At 41.2% G+C, this 18,929-nt stretch overlaps 2 protein-coding genes across 5 annotated transcripts in view; one reads left to right on the top strand and one right to left on the bottom strand.

Annotated features, from left to right (window-relative positions):
• LOC112827069 (antileukoproteinase-like) overlaps nucleotides 1-18,929 on the bottom strand; it is a 381,146-nt gene that overhangs the window by 183,815 nt on the left and 178,402 nt on the right. The gene's annotated exons all lie outside the window — the stretch shown is intronic.
• The window catches only part of STK4 (serine/threonine kinase 4), a 92,402-nt gene continuing 74,519 nt past the window's right edge, over nucleotides 1,047-18,929 (top strand). For all 4 annotated transcript variants that reach the window (XM_073880363.1, XM_025875572.2, XM_025875571.2 and 1 more), the window contains exons 1-4: nucleotides 1,047-1,183; nucleotides 6,920-7,000; nucleotides 13,007-13,135; nucleotides 16,134-16,248. In XM_073880363.1, the coding sequence (XP_073736464.1) occupies nucleotides 1,149-1,183; nucleotides 6,920-7,000; nucleotides 13,007-13,135; nucleotides 16,134-16,248 (360 nt within the window). In that variant the 5' untranslated portion in view covers nucleotides 1,047-1,148. The remainder of the gene's footprint in view (nucleotides 1,184-6,919; nucleotides 7,001-13,006; nucleotides 13,136-16,133; nucleotides 16,249-18,929) is intronic.

Raw genomic sequence — 18,929 nt, 5'->3', positions numbered from 1 at the left:
AGGGGATTTCAGAGGATAGAGGGCTGACTTTTTGCAATAGGGACCTGTGATGGCTTCCTAAACTTTGTATAGGAACTTTTGATCTTTACTACCTCAGGGCTCCTACTGCCATTTGTACAGATTTGTAGTAGGGCAAAGAGGCAAATAAAACATGCATTCTGTGGAGTCCAGCCCATCTTGGGTTAAAAACTTTTCTCTCACTAGCTGTGTCTAAGTGAGTCTCAGCTTCCTCACCTGTAAAATGGGGATAATAACTTCTACTTCATAGGGTTGTTTGACGATTAAGAGACAGCCTAGGATTGTGCCTGGCCCATAGATTCTCTGTAAATGTGTTCCTCCTGTGTAAGGGGAACGGATCGGTTACCCCTATTTTAGCACATGGGGTGCTATACCTGGGTGGTCCTGAAAGGTGGTTGCTCAGGTGTTAATTTCATGGGTGGCATACCTTTGGGAAAAGCAGGACAAATAATACATAAAATTGGGGATAACGTTACAGGTTTCCTAAGAGGATTAAACGAGATAATATATACGTAAGTAAGCACATGGCAAGAGCTTAATCACGGTTAGCTAGCTATCTTTCTGTCCGCAAACTAACTCAAAGGTGAGAGGCCCTTAAGAAAAGAGGGTGAGCAATTTGCAGCCTGATGCTCTGTGACATCCAAGGGCGGTCCGGCCTCCGTCTGGAACAAGAATCCAACCGGCTAGGAGCGGTAGGAACCCACAAATACCTCGGAGCAGCGCTTCCCCGAAATCGCGTAGAACTTGGCCGGTTGAGAACCGACGGCGCTTCGCAAGCACCCTCAGTATCGCGGTCCGAGGAACGAGGGTCGGGCCGAAGCGGAGACGAGCTCCCGGCCCGAGTCCCAGTGTCCCGGACGAACCGCCCCACACGGGCACCGCGTCGCCGACGCACTCGAGCTCTACGGAGGACGCTCCGGGATCCGCGGCCCCGCCCCGCGCGCCACGTGACTCAGTCTCCGCACCACGTGGTCCGGGCCGGTCCTCGCCGCTCCGCCCCGCTCGCGCGCTGCGCGCCGCTTCCGGTGGGGGCGGAAAGCGGAAGTGTGGGAGGGTCTGCGGGGCGGGCTCGGGGAGGTCCCGGGGGAGGATGGAGCAGTGAGCGGGTCTGGGCGGCTGCCGGCAGCGCCATGGAGACGGTGCAGCTGAGGAACCCGCCGCGCCGGTGAGGGGCCGCTGGCTGAGGGGCAGGGGGTGGGGAGAGGGAAAGGCGGGAACTGGTGGAGGAGAGGCACCGGGTGCGCCCCCGGAGGGATGGACCTGCGGGGCGAGGCGATCCTGGCACCTGCTGAGTGGGGGAATCTCCGCCGGGGGGGGGTCCGGCAGAGGGGAGCACGCGCCCAGCGGGATAAACGTGGGGCTGGTTGGGGAGAGCACTTGCTGCGGGGGGACATCCTGGTGGACGGGGGCACTGCTGAAGGGAGCAGCTGCTGAGGGACGTGGGGACAAGTTAGGGAGAGCACCTGCTGAGGGCGGGGGCGCCTGGGGGGATGCCATGCTAGGAACGATTCATTGAGGTAGGGGGCATGCTGAAGCAGGATGAGAACCTAGAGGGGTCTAAGATATGGGTCAGGAACAAGCAGAGGAAGGCTGGGTGGACTTCCTAAGGGAGGGGGTCCCACTTGAGGGGTGCAGTGGGGAGGATCTGTTGAGGGGAAAAGCTCTGTGCCTAAGGCTGGAGGCGTGCCGAGAAAGGTTGAAGGTCCAGCAAGGGAGGGCTTCATGCAGGATAAGCATTTAGGAAGATTTTCCGGGTAGTGTCCCCACTCTAGGATGAGGATGACATCTTTCATTCCTGATGCCCCCCTGCCTGCCTAGTTTTCCATACATCCTCTTCAGCTTTTCAAACCTGACATTGGGAGGTGGATAAGGAAATAAGAGGATATTTTCAAGAAGGGCAAATTGATGGCCCAGAAGAGTTGAGACACAGTTCTATGTGTTTCCTTCTTTGCTCTAGGGTCTGGGTCACGACCTGACCAGACTGGGCCCTTTTCAGGGCTCTATTGTTTTGCATCAGCTCCAGATCCTGCTGCTGCCTGGAATTGTTTTAAGTCAAGATCCGGGAGGTGGCTGATCCTAGAAAGTCTGAACTCCTGCGTTGGTTTTAGTTATATCATTGATTTGCTCTGTGGACACCAGGGTCTTGTGTCACTCTGCCACATCTGGAGAAAAATAGCAGAGATCAAGGGAGTCATGCTTCTCTGAGGTGCAGTGTAGTTAGCTTCTATTTCACAGAGACCTCTGACTTCCTGCGGCAGAATGAGCACTAAAGTAGGAAGTGTTCAGTGTGTGGGAGTGTGGGGCAAAGGAGAGGTGAAGGGAAGGGATTGGCAGCCTGGGCTGCACACTTGGGGTTTGTTTGAAGTACACAAACATTGCAGAAGGCGAATAGCTGGTTGGGATGGACTCATAATTCACCCTACTGTAGTGTGCTGAGACGGAAATAATAATGATTTTTACACATACGGCACCTACTGGATGCCAGGGACCGTTTTCAAAAAGTGCTTTCCCTGTCTCCTGGTGAACCACATGTAATTGACCTATAAAAATGGTAATTTCGTGTGGTTCAGCTTATTACGACTCTTTCGAGCCTCACAACAATCCTATGAGGTGGTTACTTCTGTATCTCTATTTTACAGGTGATAAAACTGAGGCACAAAGAGTTTTAAGTGATTGCAGGAGGTTCCACTGTTAGTAAGTGGCAGAGCTGGGATTTTAAACCAGGTGGTCTGGTCCAAAGTCCATGCTCTTAACTGCTTCCTCTGATGCCGCTCTGGAAGTACCCCTGTTTCACAGGGCCTGTGTATGTTAGCAAGTATTTGCTACAGCACCATAGTGATCCAGTTATAAATGTACACTGGTTATATTTCTTTCTGAAATATATTCATTGTTTCTCCGAGGTCTCGGTTTAATTGAAAAGAGGATTAGGAATTGAGTTTTGTTTCTACCTTGCCTTGTGTTACATAATCTTGGGCAAAAGCGTAAACCTTTTTACTTTTTGGTCCAGCTCATTCCTGCACCTTTTGGATTTTAAGAAATTTATTAAATGTGCAAGAGAAGAGCATTGCAGGGCTGAATTCTTGAATGACTGGTACTTTCCTGCTCATCATAACTAGTCAAGTACTTAATCTGCATTAGATTAACTTTATTACTTGCATTTATTAGAATTACCATATCAGTTTCACAGACTGGGTGATTTAAACAACAGAAATGTATTTTCTCCCAGTTTTCTGGAGGCTAGAAGTCTAAGATCAGGGTGTCAGCAGGGTTGTTTCTTTGAGGCCTCTCTCCTTGGCTTGTGTAGATGGCTCTCTCCTTCCTATGTCTTCACATGGTTTTCCCTCTGTACCTCTCTGTGTCCTTATCTCCTATAAGGACACCAGTTATATTGAATTAGGGCCCACCTCTGTGACCTTATTTTACCTTAATTACCTCTTTAAAGGCCCTGTCTCCAAATGAAGTCACACATTCTGAGGTCCTGGGGCTTAGTACTTCAATGTAGGAATTTGGGGAGGGGCAACATATGAATTTTACTATCATTAAAAAGTTATCAATTTATCTTACACATTTGTTGTAACCATATCAAATTCTGAATGGAAAGAGGGATAGGTGTACATAAATAAAATGAACCTTACAAGAGTTCTAAGATAGGAGAAAGAGGCTTGAGAATTAGCCAAATCTGTGAGTAACTATTTCATAAATACCCTTGTTTGTGTTTGGAGAGATACAGGTGTCTTTTCAGAGATTCAGTTGGCATGTGTTTCCAGCAAGGGATAGTAATCTCAATGCAGGAAATGCTCTTTGCATTCATGAGCTTGACATTTGTGTGTGACTGAGTGATTAGAGATTCAAGTTGATGGGTTACGTAGGAGATTATGATTTTTTAAAGTGAGCTGGCATTAGATAATAATAGTGTGGTGGAGGATGTAGAGGGCATTTCTGGGATGGTTGGCTGTCCACGTGGCCGTCTGACTTAGGAGAGGAGCATCTGCCGGTGTTTGGTCCACGGAGGCTGTGTTGGCCAGGCCTGTTCTTTTATGAGCAAGCAATGAAACTACCTAGGACCCGGGGAAGTCCGAGCTGAGAGCTGAATCATCAGTCGGGCTGTTTTGTGCTTCTTCCATGAAGACTTACGGTATAAAGTATCATTGAGAGTCACTTATCAAAAGATTTTCCAAGGAATCTTATTTGTTGATAATCTGGTAATCCTTTTTAGGGTGGCATTCTGTTCTGGAAACTCACAAGGATTGCTGATAAAAGTTTAGGATTCCCATCGTTACATTCATTAATCCATATAGGAAATATTTATTGACCACCTCTGGGTTATCAGGCAGCAAAGAGATAAAGATCTATTAAGCCTGGATCAAAAGCAAACAAAAAACTGGGGCACCTGGGTGGCTTAGGTCATGATCCCAGGATCCTGGGATCCAGCCCCGGGGAGTCAACTTCTCCTTCCCCCTGCTCTTGTGCTCTTGCTTGCTCTCTCTCTCTCTCTCAAATAAATAAATAAAAAATCTTAACTAACACACACACACACACACACACACACACACACACACACACACAAAACCCAAGTAGATTGTTTGAAAGAAGTCTCTGAGCAGGTATATACAGTTTGTTGGAGGATTATCAGGGGCTTGCAGCTGTTTCTCGCATGCCAGGCACAGTTTCCTTTGTTATGTTGTGGTCTCAGAGTAGTTGAAATAGTGAGTTTTGCTTTTTGTAAACCACAAAGTCAGTACTTCAGAGGAAGACATTTGATCTTCCTTTATATAAGCTGTTTAATTATACTTGAGAAATGAGGTATCGTCCATTGTTTATACAGTTATGAATTCAGCGCTTCAACAAAAAACCCTCCTGGTTCATGCAATGTTCTTTCTAACATCTGAGTTCATAGACATTTCACTTCTGAAGTTTAAGAGGAGTTTCACTTCAGCCCTTTTTGTTTTGAAGCTAGTTTTTATGTCGTCACTGGAATTTAATGTTTAAGACCTTTTGATTTTCAAAGGTCACTACGGTCATTTGTTAATTTTCAAGTTGTGGCAGTTATTGACTTGGAGCATTTCTCCATTTCTTTAGTGTGTAGTCTTTGACATTTACAGAATTATGTGAGATTGTCCTTTAGAGATCAGTGTTTATGGGTGGATACACTCAATGTGTTCAGAGTTTTCTGTCTTCTGGTTTTGCTAGTTCCTCCAGGAAGGTATGTGTGCGTGTGTATATATGTATGTAATTCAAGTCCTCTCTTGTAAAAATTGGTATTATCCAGCTAGTTTAAACCTTTTCTCTACAAAAAAGTCTCCAGTGTTACTACTTCCATAATTTCACCATTTCCTGAGCTCTCTTTTTTTTGTTGTCCTTTGTAGTTTCAGGAAACCATTGTGTAGAAGATACACACAGACGCGTGCGTGCGCGTACACACACACACACACACACACACACACACACAAATGTTCCTTGGCAAGCTCCTTCCTTAAGCCCATTGATAATTTTCAGCCATCTTAGTTTAAAAAAAATATTGTTAATTTATAACCTCCCAGGTTTGTTATTAACTGTGTCTAGCATAGTCAGAAAAATCTGAATTATCAGGGAATTATAACCTGCCATGTATCTTTGACTTCGGGGGCTTCTTGGATGTACACAGCCACTCATGGGAGAGTCTGAGTCTGTTTGAAGTTCCTAGCTGCATAGTTATTTTTCACTTTTGATCATGTATAAGTGTATACCTTCCACTTTATGTTTCTGTGATACCTATAGAATTCCTGTGTTTTAGCTGAATTACCAAAATCTTGCTAAGGGAGAGCAAGAGTCTCTATGTCTTCCTTGGCCTCCAGTCTGAGACCATGTTTCAATTCATAGTTAACCTTACATTAAACATCTCTTCTGAAGAGATAGTTATGCCATCTTAATTCATGGAATCTCAAGATATAAATGGATTTTTAAGGTTCTATCAAAGCTGGAATCCACTCTGTAGCATTTCAGCCAAATGATGATTCATTTTCTGTTTAAGTTCTCCAGTGATGGGGAGCTAGGGACTTCTTAAGGCAGTCTAAACCATTTTAGAACAACTTTTGTTGTTAGGAAATTTCTTTCTTTTTTAAATTTTATTTATTTCAGAGAGAGAGAGAGTGTAGGCGAGAGCACAAGCAGGGGGAGGGACATGAGGGAGAGGGAGAAGCAGACTCCCCACTGAGCAGGGAGCCCGATGTGGGGCTTGATCCCAGAACCCTGAGATCATGACCTGAGCCGAAGGCAGACACTTAACTGACTGAGCCTCCCAGGCACCTTGGAAAATTTCTTACACCTGTTGAACTGAAGTCTGACTCTTGGTAGTTCTCTACCCTCTGGTCCTGATTATGCTCACCAGAGGGCTGCAGGACACATGTAATACTGCCATAGACAGCCCTTAAGTCTCTCAGCTGGGGCACCTGGCTGGCTCAGTCGGAAGTGTGTGTGACTCTTGATCTTGAGGTCATGAGTTCAAGCCCCACAATGGGTGTAGAGATTACTTAAATAAGTAAAAAACTTAAAAAAAAAGTCCTTTATGAACCATGAGAGACTATGACTCTGGGAAACAACCTGAGGGTTTCAGACGGGAGAGGGATGGGAGGATGGGGTAGCGCAGTGATGGGTATTAAGGAGGGCACATGTTGTAATGAGCACTGGGTGTTATACGCAAATAATGAATCATGGAACACTACATCAAAAACTAATTATGTACTATATGGTGACTAACATAATAATAGAAAAAAATGTCTCTTAGCTTGCCTTTGTTGTTGTTTACCGGTAAAGACTTTGTAGAGCAATTCCTAAGATCCTAATTGTAATATAAATAATGTATTTTGTGGTGTAGTTGCTAGCAAGTAAAATGTATTTTATGTTTTTATTTCTTCATTCACAGGCAGCTGAAAAAGTTGGATGAAGATAGTTTAACTAAACAACCAGAAGAAGTGTTTGATGTCTTAGAGAAACTTGGAGAAGGGTAAGTGTACAGAAAATACAGGTAGACCAGTAGGTCCCAGTCTTTTTCTTCCCCCAACACCAGCAGGAGCTGAACCTTTTTCATGTCAATAATTCACAAACCTAAGGAGAAGGAAGAGGAACATTGCATATGGCACTGCTCTGAGTGGGGTGGGCGGGAAATTTACAGCTTGAGATGCCCTTTCCCTCTTTCCTCCAGTCATCGCTGGAGACAGATTTAATGATGCCTGGCCTCTTCAACACCAAAGGCATCTATTGTTTTCTCTCTTGTAGAATCTATAGTTTACAGGATTTTATGTATGGAACAGCACTAACTAGTCTGTACTTAATTTAACAATTTTTATTAGTCATACATTTTTATTTGCTGTTCATAGTTTCTAATCAATATGTAATAACTGTTGTTTCCATAAAATGGAATTCAGCATTTTAGTTAGTATAGCATTGTGAAATATAGTAAATAAATCAAGGACTGTCACTACCTTTACACCTTCCAAGAGATTGAAAATCCCAGGTCGGGAACCAGTGTACTTCTTGAAACCCAGATTTGTGAGTGTGTATAAAATACTGCTGAAATGGTATTTCATAATAGTGGTTTTTTGTGTATCATTCAGTGATAGTTTCTGCATTAATAAACAGGTGTGTGTGTGTGTGTGTGTGTTTAGTCTCTCGAGAGTACTTCTAGTTCAAAAGACCTGAAATATTAACTTTTAAAAATTTCTGTTGTTTAAGTGCCGTGTGCGCCTTGAAATCAAGTCTTATATGTCATTAGATTATTTTGGGGTTTAGTGTTACTTATGTCTAATATAGGTCAGGAATAATCTTAAACCCGATCCTAGATTACATGGCATAGGTTTTCATGGATTGCCTCCTTGTAAAAAACATTAGTCATCTTTTTGTAAGTTGGAACAATACTCTTTGGAATCAAGCAAGACATCAAGCTGAGAAGGGAATAAAAGAGGATGCCAGCTGTGCTGTTAGAAGACAAGTACAAGATGATTCTGAAAACTGCAAGTTGACTTGGCATTCTTAAAGGTACGGAAAACGACAGTCCCTCCACATCTCTTTCCTGTCCTTTTCAGCTTCAGCTTGGTCTCCTGGCTATTTTCCTCAAGGCAGTGAGTCTAATGCCCTTAATCTAACAGTGCTCACAGGTCATCTTTGGAATAAGATAAAGCATGTTAGGCATAATTGAATATGTAACTAACTTGTTTCTTTCATTTTTAATAAAAGTGTGTTATGATAGTACGGGCATAGACTCTGATGTTAGACCTGCGTTAAAATCCTTGCTCTACTGTTTATTAGTCACAATAAACGAGTGAACTTGAGCAAATTACTTAATATTTTGAAGTTTCAGAAACCTCTGTATAGTGCAGATATTCATACCACCCTCATTTGGGTTATGTCAAGTATTACCCAAGATAATGGGGGTAAAGTACTGAGTACAGTGCCTGTCACATAGTGAGTGCTCAATAAGTGGCAACTATGATTCTTTTATCTTTAAGCCTACCAATTGAAGCATTTTTCAGACCTTGTCATGTCAAATTAAAGTTAAATCTTAAACCTCCAGTCTATTTAGGCATTCCTGAAGGGAGTGCTGTTTGGGTTGATTGGGTTTGGGGAACACCAAAAGAAAACTACAGACAAAATATATCAGGAATATATTCTGATAATATAGGAAGGGGAAACTAAGCTAATTATGATTGCTTTTAATTGTCTTTTAGATCTATGCATGTCTTCATCAAGGAACTTGGAAATTTCCTTACAAAGATAAAACCAAGAAAATCAAAATAAAGCTTAAGATCTTTCTCCTTGTTTTATCACCATCGTGCTCTTTTAAGTGATACCACCGATGCTTGGATTTCTGAACGAACCTGAACAAGCTTCATTTAACTAACAGAATCCCGAAGGAAGACCTTAACTCCACTTAGCTGTCTAAACACAAACTGCCATGCCATCCTTAAATTGTTCTGGAAAATGAGTAGATTGTGAACACTCACTGACTTGTGTCTTATGAAATGAGCTCTGGCTGATGGACTGTGTTGGATTCTCTGGAGGCCGCAGTTGTTCTGTGTATGGAGGAAATCCTGTGGATCTGTGGCAGGATAGAGCCAGCGCTCCAGACCAGGATGAGTGGACCATGCTTGGAAAGTGTTTTGCATGAGAGCCTAGTGCCTTTTTCCTTCTATTATACTTAAAGTTTTACACTTTGACTCACTAAAATTTTTTGTCCTAGGATAATTAAAAAGCATCTTGCCCCTGGTTTCATAGCTAGTGAGTGGTATTGTTAAGGCTTGTATCTAGTTAATTTGGCTCCAGATACTGTATTATTTCTGTTTTTCCAAATTGATCCTTGCCTTGTGTGGCTTGTGTGAAACCCCTAGGTCCCCACCATTTTTATTCTCTGCCAGTCAGAATTCATCAAGTCACTGTAGTTTTTGTTGTAGGGAATCCGGTCTTATGGGATTTGCCTAAAAGTGAGCACAGTTGCTGAAGGCTTCTAAATTCTCTTCAGATTACTGTAAGTGCAGTATGTAGAATCATGAATCTTAATTGTTCATACAAGCTATTGGAGCATTCCTTGCTCTCAAGAAGCGTAGAGAGGCATGGATGGTGTTCTGGTTAAGATTGCTGAGTGAATATATGCAGAGACCTCTCTTTCCATTTCAGATAGATAAAACTAATGAATGAAAATTAAATTTTTATTTTTATTATTTTTTAAAGATTTTATTTATTTATCTGACAGAGTGCACAAGCAGGGGGAGTGGCAGGCAGAGAGAGAGAGGGAGAGGGAGAAGCAGTCTCCTTACTGAGCAGCGAGCCGGACATGGGACTCGATTCCAGATCCCAGGACCCTGGGATCATGATCTGAGCTGAAGGCAGACACTTAAGTGACTGAGCCACCCAGGCGCCCCGGAAATTAAATTTTTAAATAAAAGGATACATGGCCAGCTATGGACCAGGGATGGAAAAGATACATAATAGTAAGAGGAGAGTAAGGCTTGCCCTGTCCTTGTCAGGAGATGGCAGGTAAGCTTCCTACATGAAGTTGTGGGATGGATGAGGCTCCCCATCTATGAACTAAAGCTGAAATAAATTTGATCACCACGAGAAAGTATCATTTGCCCGTGGCCTGGGGAAAACATGGAGGTACTGGTTTGACAATAGGAACTGGGCCTGGCCTGCATTCAGGTATGGGATCTAGAGAGGCAGAAACCCTCAACTCCTAACACGAGACCAAGTTTAAGTTGTTGTACAGTCTAGATGATGGGCCGAGAGAACCATGAAACCATCATGACATCATGAAATGCTCGTGGCAGTTAGCATTGTGTAGAGGAAAATCATTCAAGATAAAGGAAACCCATATAAGGAATCTACTGCCTTGGGATAATGAGCAGAACAAATGGGAGAATCCACATCCAAGGAAATAGAAATAATGGAGCAATCTCAAAAGGGATTTAACATGTTTGTTTACGATTTTCAAAAAGATGAGGGACTAACATCCTTAAAAGAAGAACACCAGGTTATGAACATGAACAGATGGGTTCCGGGAAGAATTAAAGTTGGGAATCTTGACAATCATTGAAGTTTTGGAGGCCCAGTAAGTTGGAAAAACAGTGAACTATACAAGCTGAAAGAATTTGTGAATTGAAAGATAAAAATAAGACTGATCACAAAGTGCAGGACAGAAAAGTGCAGTGTTAGAGGTCTGGAGGACAGCATGGATTGAGGAGATACAGTATGGGTCCAGTAGGAATTCTAGAAAGAGATAGTAGAAGAGATAGGAAAAAGACAATGCTGAGAATTTCCAGACTTGAAGAAAAACATGCCTTCAGATGGAAGAAGCTTACGAAATGCCAAGTGAATCAACTCCTAGTTACATTATAATAAAATTGTAGAATGTTAAGGATAAAGAGGAAATCCTGAATGCTACCGAGAGAGAGATTACGATAGCCGACTTCTCAGCAACGATAGAAGCTGGAAAACTGCAGAAAAGGTGCTATTGTCCAAGAACTCTGTATCCAGCACAACCAATTCCAAAGAGAATGTGAAATACAGACATCTTCACACATATGGGACCTAGTGTATCAAGAATAACTTTGGAAAGTAACAAAATACCCAACTAGCAATGGCTAACCAATAAGGGCATTTATTTTTTTTTAATTTTGAATTTTTTAAAGATTTTACTTATTTGACAGAGAGAGACACAGAGAGAGAGGGAACACAAGCAGGGGGAGTGGGAGAGGGAGAAGCTGGCTTCCTGCTGAGCAGGGAGCCCAACACAGGGCTCTATCCCAGGACCCTGGGATCATGACCTGAGCCGAAGGCAGACGCTTAATGACTGAGCTACCCAGGCGCCCCCCTAATAAGGACATTTAATAACTAAGTAATAATAAAGCTGGGGTGAAAGATTCCAGAATGGCTAATTGGCTTGATAATGGTTTAGCATTTGTGTAATTCTCTATCTCAAGATGGCTGCATTAGTTTCACGCATCATGCCTTATGTAACAGTAACCAAAGTAGGAAAGGAAGTGGCAGGTAAAAATGGGCCTTCTTGTGTGTTTCTCTCTCATCAGGGAAGAAAGCCTCTCTCAGAATCCCTTCAGCAGAATTCCCCTCAGATTTCATTGGCCAGAACCAGGTCACTGGCAGAAGGAATAGGAATGCTATCTGCCTGGACCGCCATGTTTTATCCCCTAGAACCAAGCCTTCGCTACCCCAATGAATCAGAGGTTTAACTTCATAAGGAAGAAAGGGCAGCAGGCAGGCCTTCCACACATGGTCAGCGGTTGCCTTTCTCTGGGGGAAAAAATTATGTAACTTTCAGGGATCATTATACTAGTTTTGCCAACATAAGGGATTCTGATGGGCTGGAAATTTTTTTTATGTGTTCTGTATAATTTAGTTTATGTTACTTTTACATTGAAACAGTCTGGAGCATCATTTTGGCAGCTAGAGCACTCAGCTACTTTGACATATCAGGTGGTACTGTTCTGTGGATGTTTTTTTCGCCAGGGCAGTATGAAGAAATAGGTGGGTTTGGGAAATAGGAAAGACGGCTTCCTCATTGTGTTTTCACTGACAGCGTCAAGGTTTCCACTGAAGATGTAATCAGTGTGGGGTGATGGTGGTGTCTCATTTGACCATCACAACTGTCTTGTAGTTTGTATTGTCATTTTACAGGTGAGAAAATTGAGGCCTGAGAAGGTTAATATGTATGTAAATGGTGGCTAATATGTTATGAGGATAGGGCTCAAATCCTCGGTCTTTCGATTCTAAATTTCCTGCTCTTTTAGGCACCAGATTGAATGGACACATAAACTTTTTATTTATTTTGATAATAAGCTCATAAGGGCAGATGGAGCAAAAGGCTTTCTATGTGCTGTGTTCACCTGATACTAGCATTTGAAAGGGCTTAGATTTTTAATTAGTTTCCACAATGTTTTTTAAGTATTATTGCCAATAAGAGGAACAGGGACAGAAGAACCTCATGGTACTGGAGTGAACACAAGAGCACAAAGACCTCCATTTCAGCATTCTAGCCCAGGTAGATGTGGGAAGAACATAAGCTTTGTGTTCAGACACACCTGGATTCACATCCTGGCCTGACCACTTATTTTTCATCTCTGTGATATTGGGCAAGTCCTGTAACCTCTGAGCCTTTACACGTTTTCCTGTAAAATAGGGATAATGACCTCTTCTTTATTGTTGTTGTTTACTTTTTGTAAGGATGAATTGGAATGATGCACAATTTCTAGCAGAGATCAGGCATATAGTGCATGGAGCTACTATAATAGTGGTTATTTTGTATGAATACATTCAGTAAAGGTTAAATATGAAGTTAACAGTTTTTTCCCAAAGTCCTTTAGCTATTTCAGTTTTGCAGTTGTAGATAAATATATTAGGCATGTAGGGATATAAATTAGAACCATGAGTTGCTTTTGTTCTACCACTTTTTATCTCTAGACTTGCTTTGCCTTTATAAATGTTCTCTTTCCCCCAATTACAGGTCCTATGGCAGTGTATACAAAGCTATTCACAAAGAGACCGGTCAGATTGTCGCGATTAAGCAAGTTCCTGTGGAATCAGATCTGCAGGAGATAATCAAAGAAATCTCTATAATGCAGCAATGTGACAGGTAAAGGCATGCGGTATTACTTTGGAGAGAACATAGTTTTAGATTAGCTGTGATTATTTAGAGTTTAACATGTACAGATGCATTTACTTAGAGATTTTGTGAAAGAGTTTAGGCGGAATCACTACACATGTTCTTTTCAGAAAAAATCTGATGAAAAAAATGTGTGTTTTAGTAGCTAGACTTTTATAGTTTCTATTTCTGCATAGATTTTTTTTTTCAGTAAGCCCCTTTCAAAACTAGGAAGAAGAGGCAGAGAGGCAGAAGGTGGTTCTGCTGACTTTTTTTTTCTCCTTCTGATAATGATCTCTTTTACTTCCTGTTGAGAAAATATTTCTGCAGAGATAGCTAAGAAGAGATAATCCAAATACGTTTAGCTCTAGAGACGTTAGAATATCAGACAGATCTAAAAAAGAGAATGCTTTTTTATGTATTACTCTTCCTTCCTACATTTAAAAAAGAATTCTTCAAGCTCAGAGTAGTTAAGAATTTTATTTTTGAGGAACTAAGATTTGTCAAATGCTGTAAGCAGGAAGTCAGGCCACTAGGCAACCGCAGAAAAGCACGTGGTGTGCTCTGAAATTCCGTCACAACATGAGTTGGTCACAGTGATGGAGCAGGCTTCCCCACTACTGTTTAAATTTGAGAGAGAACACAAATTTAGGGGCAACGCCAGCTCTGGGGAGCTGAAAGGAGAATGAGAACGTCTTGCACTGGAGGCTGCATCCATTCTCCTGAAGCTCTTCTGCTCAGCAGATGAGCTTAGTAGCTCTTATTTGTAAAACTTCAGCATTGGGGCAGGTGGGGCTGCCTACGAGGACATTTGCCCAGGAGACCTTAGATCTCACAGGCTTGTGAATGCAGTTATTTCTCTTCTCCCTCCCTCCCTTCCTTTTATTCTTTATACTTTTGTGGTTACTCTCTACTAGACAAAACCCTCATATTTCTTGACCAGATTGACCAGAGTTAGGTAGAAATTTTCCTTTTCCTCTGCTACAAGATACAGTATGGAAGCTCTTCTAGTCAGCACATTGGGACTTTATCACTTCTTTTTTTTTTCCTTAAAGATTGATTGATTGATTTTAGAGAGAGAGTGAGTGAGTGAGCATGAGGGATAGGGGCAGAGGGAGAGGAAGAGAGAATCTCAAGCAGAATCCCTGCTGAGCATGGAGCCTGACGTAGGGCCCAATCTCACAACCCCAAGATCACGACCCTAGCTGAAATCAAGAGTCAGATGCTTAACTGACTGAGCTGCCCAGGCGCCCCGAGGGACTTTGCCACTTCTGATATGCTACATAAGAGCTGTGTTTCAAACAGAGCATGCAAATATCTCTAAGTAAAGAAGAGTTATTTCCAAGAGCCTAGTCTGTGCTAAGCATGGTAAGGAGTACAGAGAAATACAGGGCAGAATTCTTGTCCTCTGGGAGTTTATAGACAAATTGGACAGGCCAGGCATATATATGTGCAGGAAAATCTGGCCAACGATACAAGATTATACAGGACATGTTCCAGCAGTAAGTAGCTGAGATTACTTGCCTTGTAAAGGCAGTAAATACTGCAGGAATTTAAGGAAGGGAGAGCAGATGTATAATCTGTACCTTCAGAGACTTATTCATCCATGTCTTCATTAATTGTGTGTGTGTGTGTGTTTCCTGCTGTCCTTGTCATTGGCATGTTTCCCAAGGGTGAAGGGGCATTTGAAATTCTGAGCACTAATGAAGCTGAGTAGGTTTTTAGCATCTCTGGTTATTATGCAACATTATTTAGCCCTGATAACAATCTAACCAATTAAAGCTGGTAGCTCTCGGTGGGCAGGTTATTTCATTTTAATGGGATGTTTGACTTTTCTCTGAAGTCTCATTGGGTATTTCTCTTCAAGCTTGATACCCAGAATTCTGGGTCTGATGCTGAATATTTTTTCTTTTTAAAATTGTTTTTAAGATTATTTATTTTAGAGAGAGAGAGGGAGAGAGCACAGGTGCACATGAGCAGCAGGGAGGGACAGAGGGACAGGGAGACAAGCAGACGCCCTGCTGAGCGGGGAGCACGACGCGGGGCTCGATCCCGGGACCCTGAGATCATGACCTGAGCCAGAATCAAGAGCTGGACGCTTGGGGCGCCTGGGTGGCTCATTTGGTTAAGCGTCTGCCTTCGGCTCAGGTCATGGTCCCCAGGGTCCTGGGATCGAGCCCCGCGTCGGGCTCCCTGCTCTGTAGGAAGCCTGCCTCTCCCTCTCCCACTCCCCCTGCTTGTGTTCCCTCTCTCGCTGTGTCTCTCTCTGTCAAGTAAATAAATAAAATCTTTTACAAAAAGAGCTGGACGCTTAACTGACTGAGCTACCCAGGCGCCCCCTGAATATTTTTTCTTTATAGTAGATTGTAGTGTGATTTTTTTTTTTTCTTATTACAAAGTACACGTGACTTCTTGGAAAAATGCAAACAGAAAGAAAATAAAATCACTTTTCCCTTTGGAGAGAGAATCATTGTTAAATGCTATTTTGCGTACATATCCCTTTTTGGAGTTTAGCCATGCTTACAATTATGTAACCTGTACTTTTTTTCTTTCTTTCTTTCTTTTTTTTTTTTGTAAGCAGGATATCTTCCCATGTTATCAAATATTCTAATATTTTCCATAGATTCATGGTTATCCCATTATATGTCTAGATCATTATTTCTTAAATAAACTCCTTGTTGTGGGACACTTAGATCGTATCTAAGTTTTCATTGTTAAAACGTGCTATGATGGTAACTATTTCTTTTCAAATAGCTGTAGTTCTTTTCCTGGGATGATCTGTAGACCTAGAAATGCAGGTTAAAAGACCCGTACATTTTCTCACTTTGGTTATTTATTATTTAGAAAGTATTATTATCATTTATCATTTACATTTTTATCAAGAGGGTGTCTATTTTAACCTTAAATATGAACAGTTGATCTTTTGAACAGAAAAATTTTCATGTATTAAAGGCTGTTCCACTAATTCGTATTATTGCTTTCTCTTTAGCCCTCATGTAGTCAAATATTATGGCAGTTATTTTAAGAATACAGACTTGTGGATTGTTATGGAGTACTGCGGGGCTGGTTCTGTGTCTGATATCATTCGATTACGAAATAAAACGGTAAGTTTACCTTCTAGAACAATGCGGCTGGGCTAGTCTCTGGCCTTGTATTTGTGGGCACTCTCCTACTTCCATATCCAGAGAGATGACTGTCAGATTTCCCCTTTTCCATCATTCTTTCCCCCTCTGCTTTCTGATGCCTCCTAAAAGTGATGTTTTTGACACCAGCCTAATCCAGTGATATTTAGCATGTTTTGGGAAAGAAAACAATGACTATCAAATCTTGGTGAAGCAATGAATTTGAAATGTTTAAATTTAGATTTGGTTTTCTCCTCCTACTCAGCATGTTCACAGATTAACTTCTTCTACATTCTATTAAAGAGTAATCTCTGTGAAAGATTATTTGCCCTTACTGTGATCATTGGGATAAAAGCTAGGAGTCAAGGGTTCTACTTCAGGTTCAGTTGCTCATTCAGGAAGTATTTCTAGAATACTGTTCTAAGCCCTAGGGATACAATAGTAAAGAACACAACAGTCCTGCTCTTGTGCTCATACATTTTCTAGTAGGGCAGCCAAAAAGCCAACTGATGGTAACTAGAAAAGAAATACCAGATAGTTATAATTTCTTTGAAGGAGTGGACTGTTGGAGAGTGCTCAGTGAGCTACTTGAGAGTGGACAGCTGAGAAAGGCCACTCAGGGAGGTGGCATTTAAAGTAAAACTTGAATGACAAGATGGAGCTATGATTTCTAAAAGAACATTCTAGGTAGGGCAATAAGCAGTGCAAAGATCCTGAGGCTAGAACGGATTTGGCACAAAGAAGGCCACTGTGAGTAGAGGGGAGAGGTGAGAGGACCTGCAAGAGATGAGGTGAGACAGGTGAGCAGGCCTGCATTCTGTTGGTATTGTTGGCCACGGTAACGAGTTTGCCTTTTATTCCAACTACAATAGGAAGCCATTGCTGCGTTCTAAGCAGGTGAGGAGCCATTTGATGATGTACATTTTAGAAGATAAACTGTGGCTTCTGTGATAGACTATGGCTTCTGTGTGGACTGTGAATGAATAAAAGTAGAAGCTAGAGACACCTTAGCCTTTAGTTTTTCTGTTTGTTTTGTTTTAATGAGAAAAACAGGAATAATACCTATACTGAGTATTTGCAGAATTGTGAAAATTAATTTAAATATGTGAAAGTACTTAGACACTCTATAAATTACAAGGTGAGAATATTTAAAAACTCAGTTGTATCCTCAAAAAATTAAAAATATAGCTACCCTAGGATCCAGTAATCACACTACTGGGTATTTTCCCAAACAATGCAAAAGCTAATTCTAAGGGATATATGCACGTTTGTTTATTGCAGCATTATTTGCAGTAGCCAAATCAAGGAAGCAGCCCAACTGTCAGTTGGTAGATGAATGGATAAAGATGTGGGGTGTAAATGTATATATACATATACATTTTAAATATTCAGTCATAAAAAAGAATGAAATCTTGTCATCTGCAACAATATGGATGGATCTAAAGAGTATAATGCTAAGCAAAATAAGCCAGAGAAAGACAAATATCATATGATTTCATTCATATGTGGAATTTTAGAAACAAGGCAAATGAATAAAGGGGGGGAAAAAAAAGAGACAAACCAGAAAAACAGACTCTTAACTATAGGGAATGAACGAATGGTCACCAGAGGGGAGGTGGTTGGGGGATGGATGAAATAGGGGTTGGGGATTAAGAATACACTTGTAGTGTGCACTGAGTAATAAATGGAATTTTTGAACCACTATATTACACACCTGAAGCTAATATAACACTATATGTTAACTCTACTGGGATTACTGGAATTAAAATAATAATTTAAAAATAAAAAAATAAAAATTAAACAGTTGTAACTTTTGGATTATCTATATGACTGTATCCTTTTCTTAATTTACATTATTCGGAGTTAGTATGTTTTTCTAATCAAATAGCAAGTTCTTTAGCTAGGAATTACAACCTACTATAAGATATACTTAAAGAAGTCCCAAAGCTTGAATAATTTATTGAATTAAAAATTGGGCTCCAGGGGCATCTGGGTGGCTCAGTTGGTTGAGCGTCCAACTCTTAATCTCAGTTTAGGTCTTGATCTCAGGGTTGTGAGTTCAAGCCCTGTGTTGTGCTCTGTGCTGGGCATGGAGCCTACTTAAAAAAAAAAAAAAAATTGGGGTTCCAGGCCTTCTTATCTGCAGCATTAAGTTATTTTGTTTCAGGTATTTTGAAACAATCCAAAACTAATTTTGATAGTGCATTTGATGTTTTAATATTAGTTTATTGTATTTATGTAATTTTTAACTATTAAGTGCTGATCTTTAATTATTACACATGAATTTGTAAAATGTTTTAATTCTGTCTTGTCCAGCATGGTAGTCACTATCTACATGTGGTTATTGAGGCCTTTAAAGGTGGCTAGTCTGAATTGAGATGTGCTATAAATATAAAATACCAAATTTTTAAGAATTATTACAAAAAGAAAAACATTAAAAAAACTTTACATTTTTATATATTGATCACATGTTGAAATGATAATATTTTGGATAAATATGGTTAAAATATCAAAATAAATTTTGGGGTGCCTGGCTAGCTCAGTTGGAGGAGCATGCACCTCTTGATCCTGGAGTCATGAGTTCTAGCCCCACGTTGGGTATGGAGATTACTGAAAAAATAAACTTAAATTAATTTTGCTTTTTTTTTTTATGTTGGCTACTA

This window comes from Callorhinus ursinus, unplaced genomic scaffold, assembly GCF_003265705.2.
Source record: "Callorhinus ursinus isolate GAN/ISIS: 27379988/994484 unplaced genomic scaffold, GSC_fseal_2.0 scaffold38, whole genome shotgun sequence".
NCBI classification, from domain to species: Eukaryota; Metazoa; Chordata; class Mammalia; order Carnivora; family Otariidae; genus Callorhinus; species Callorhinus ursinus.
This window is presented reverse-complemented; position numbering and strand designations above follow the sequence as displayed.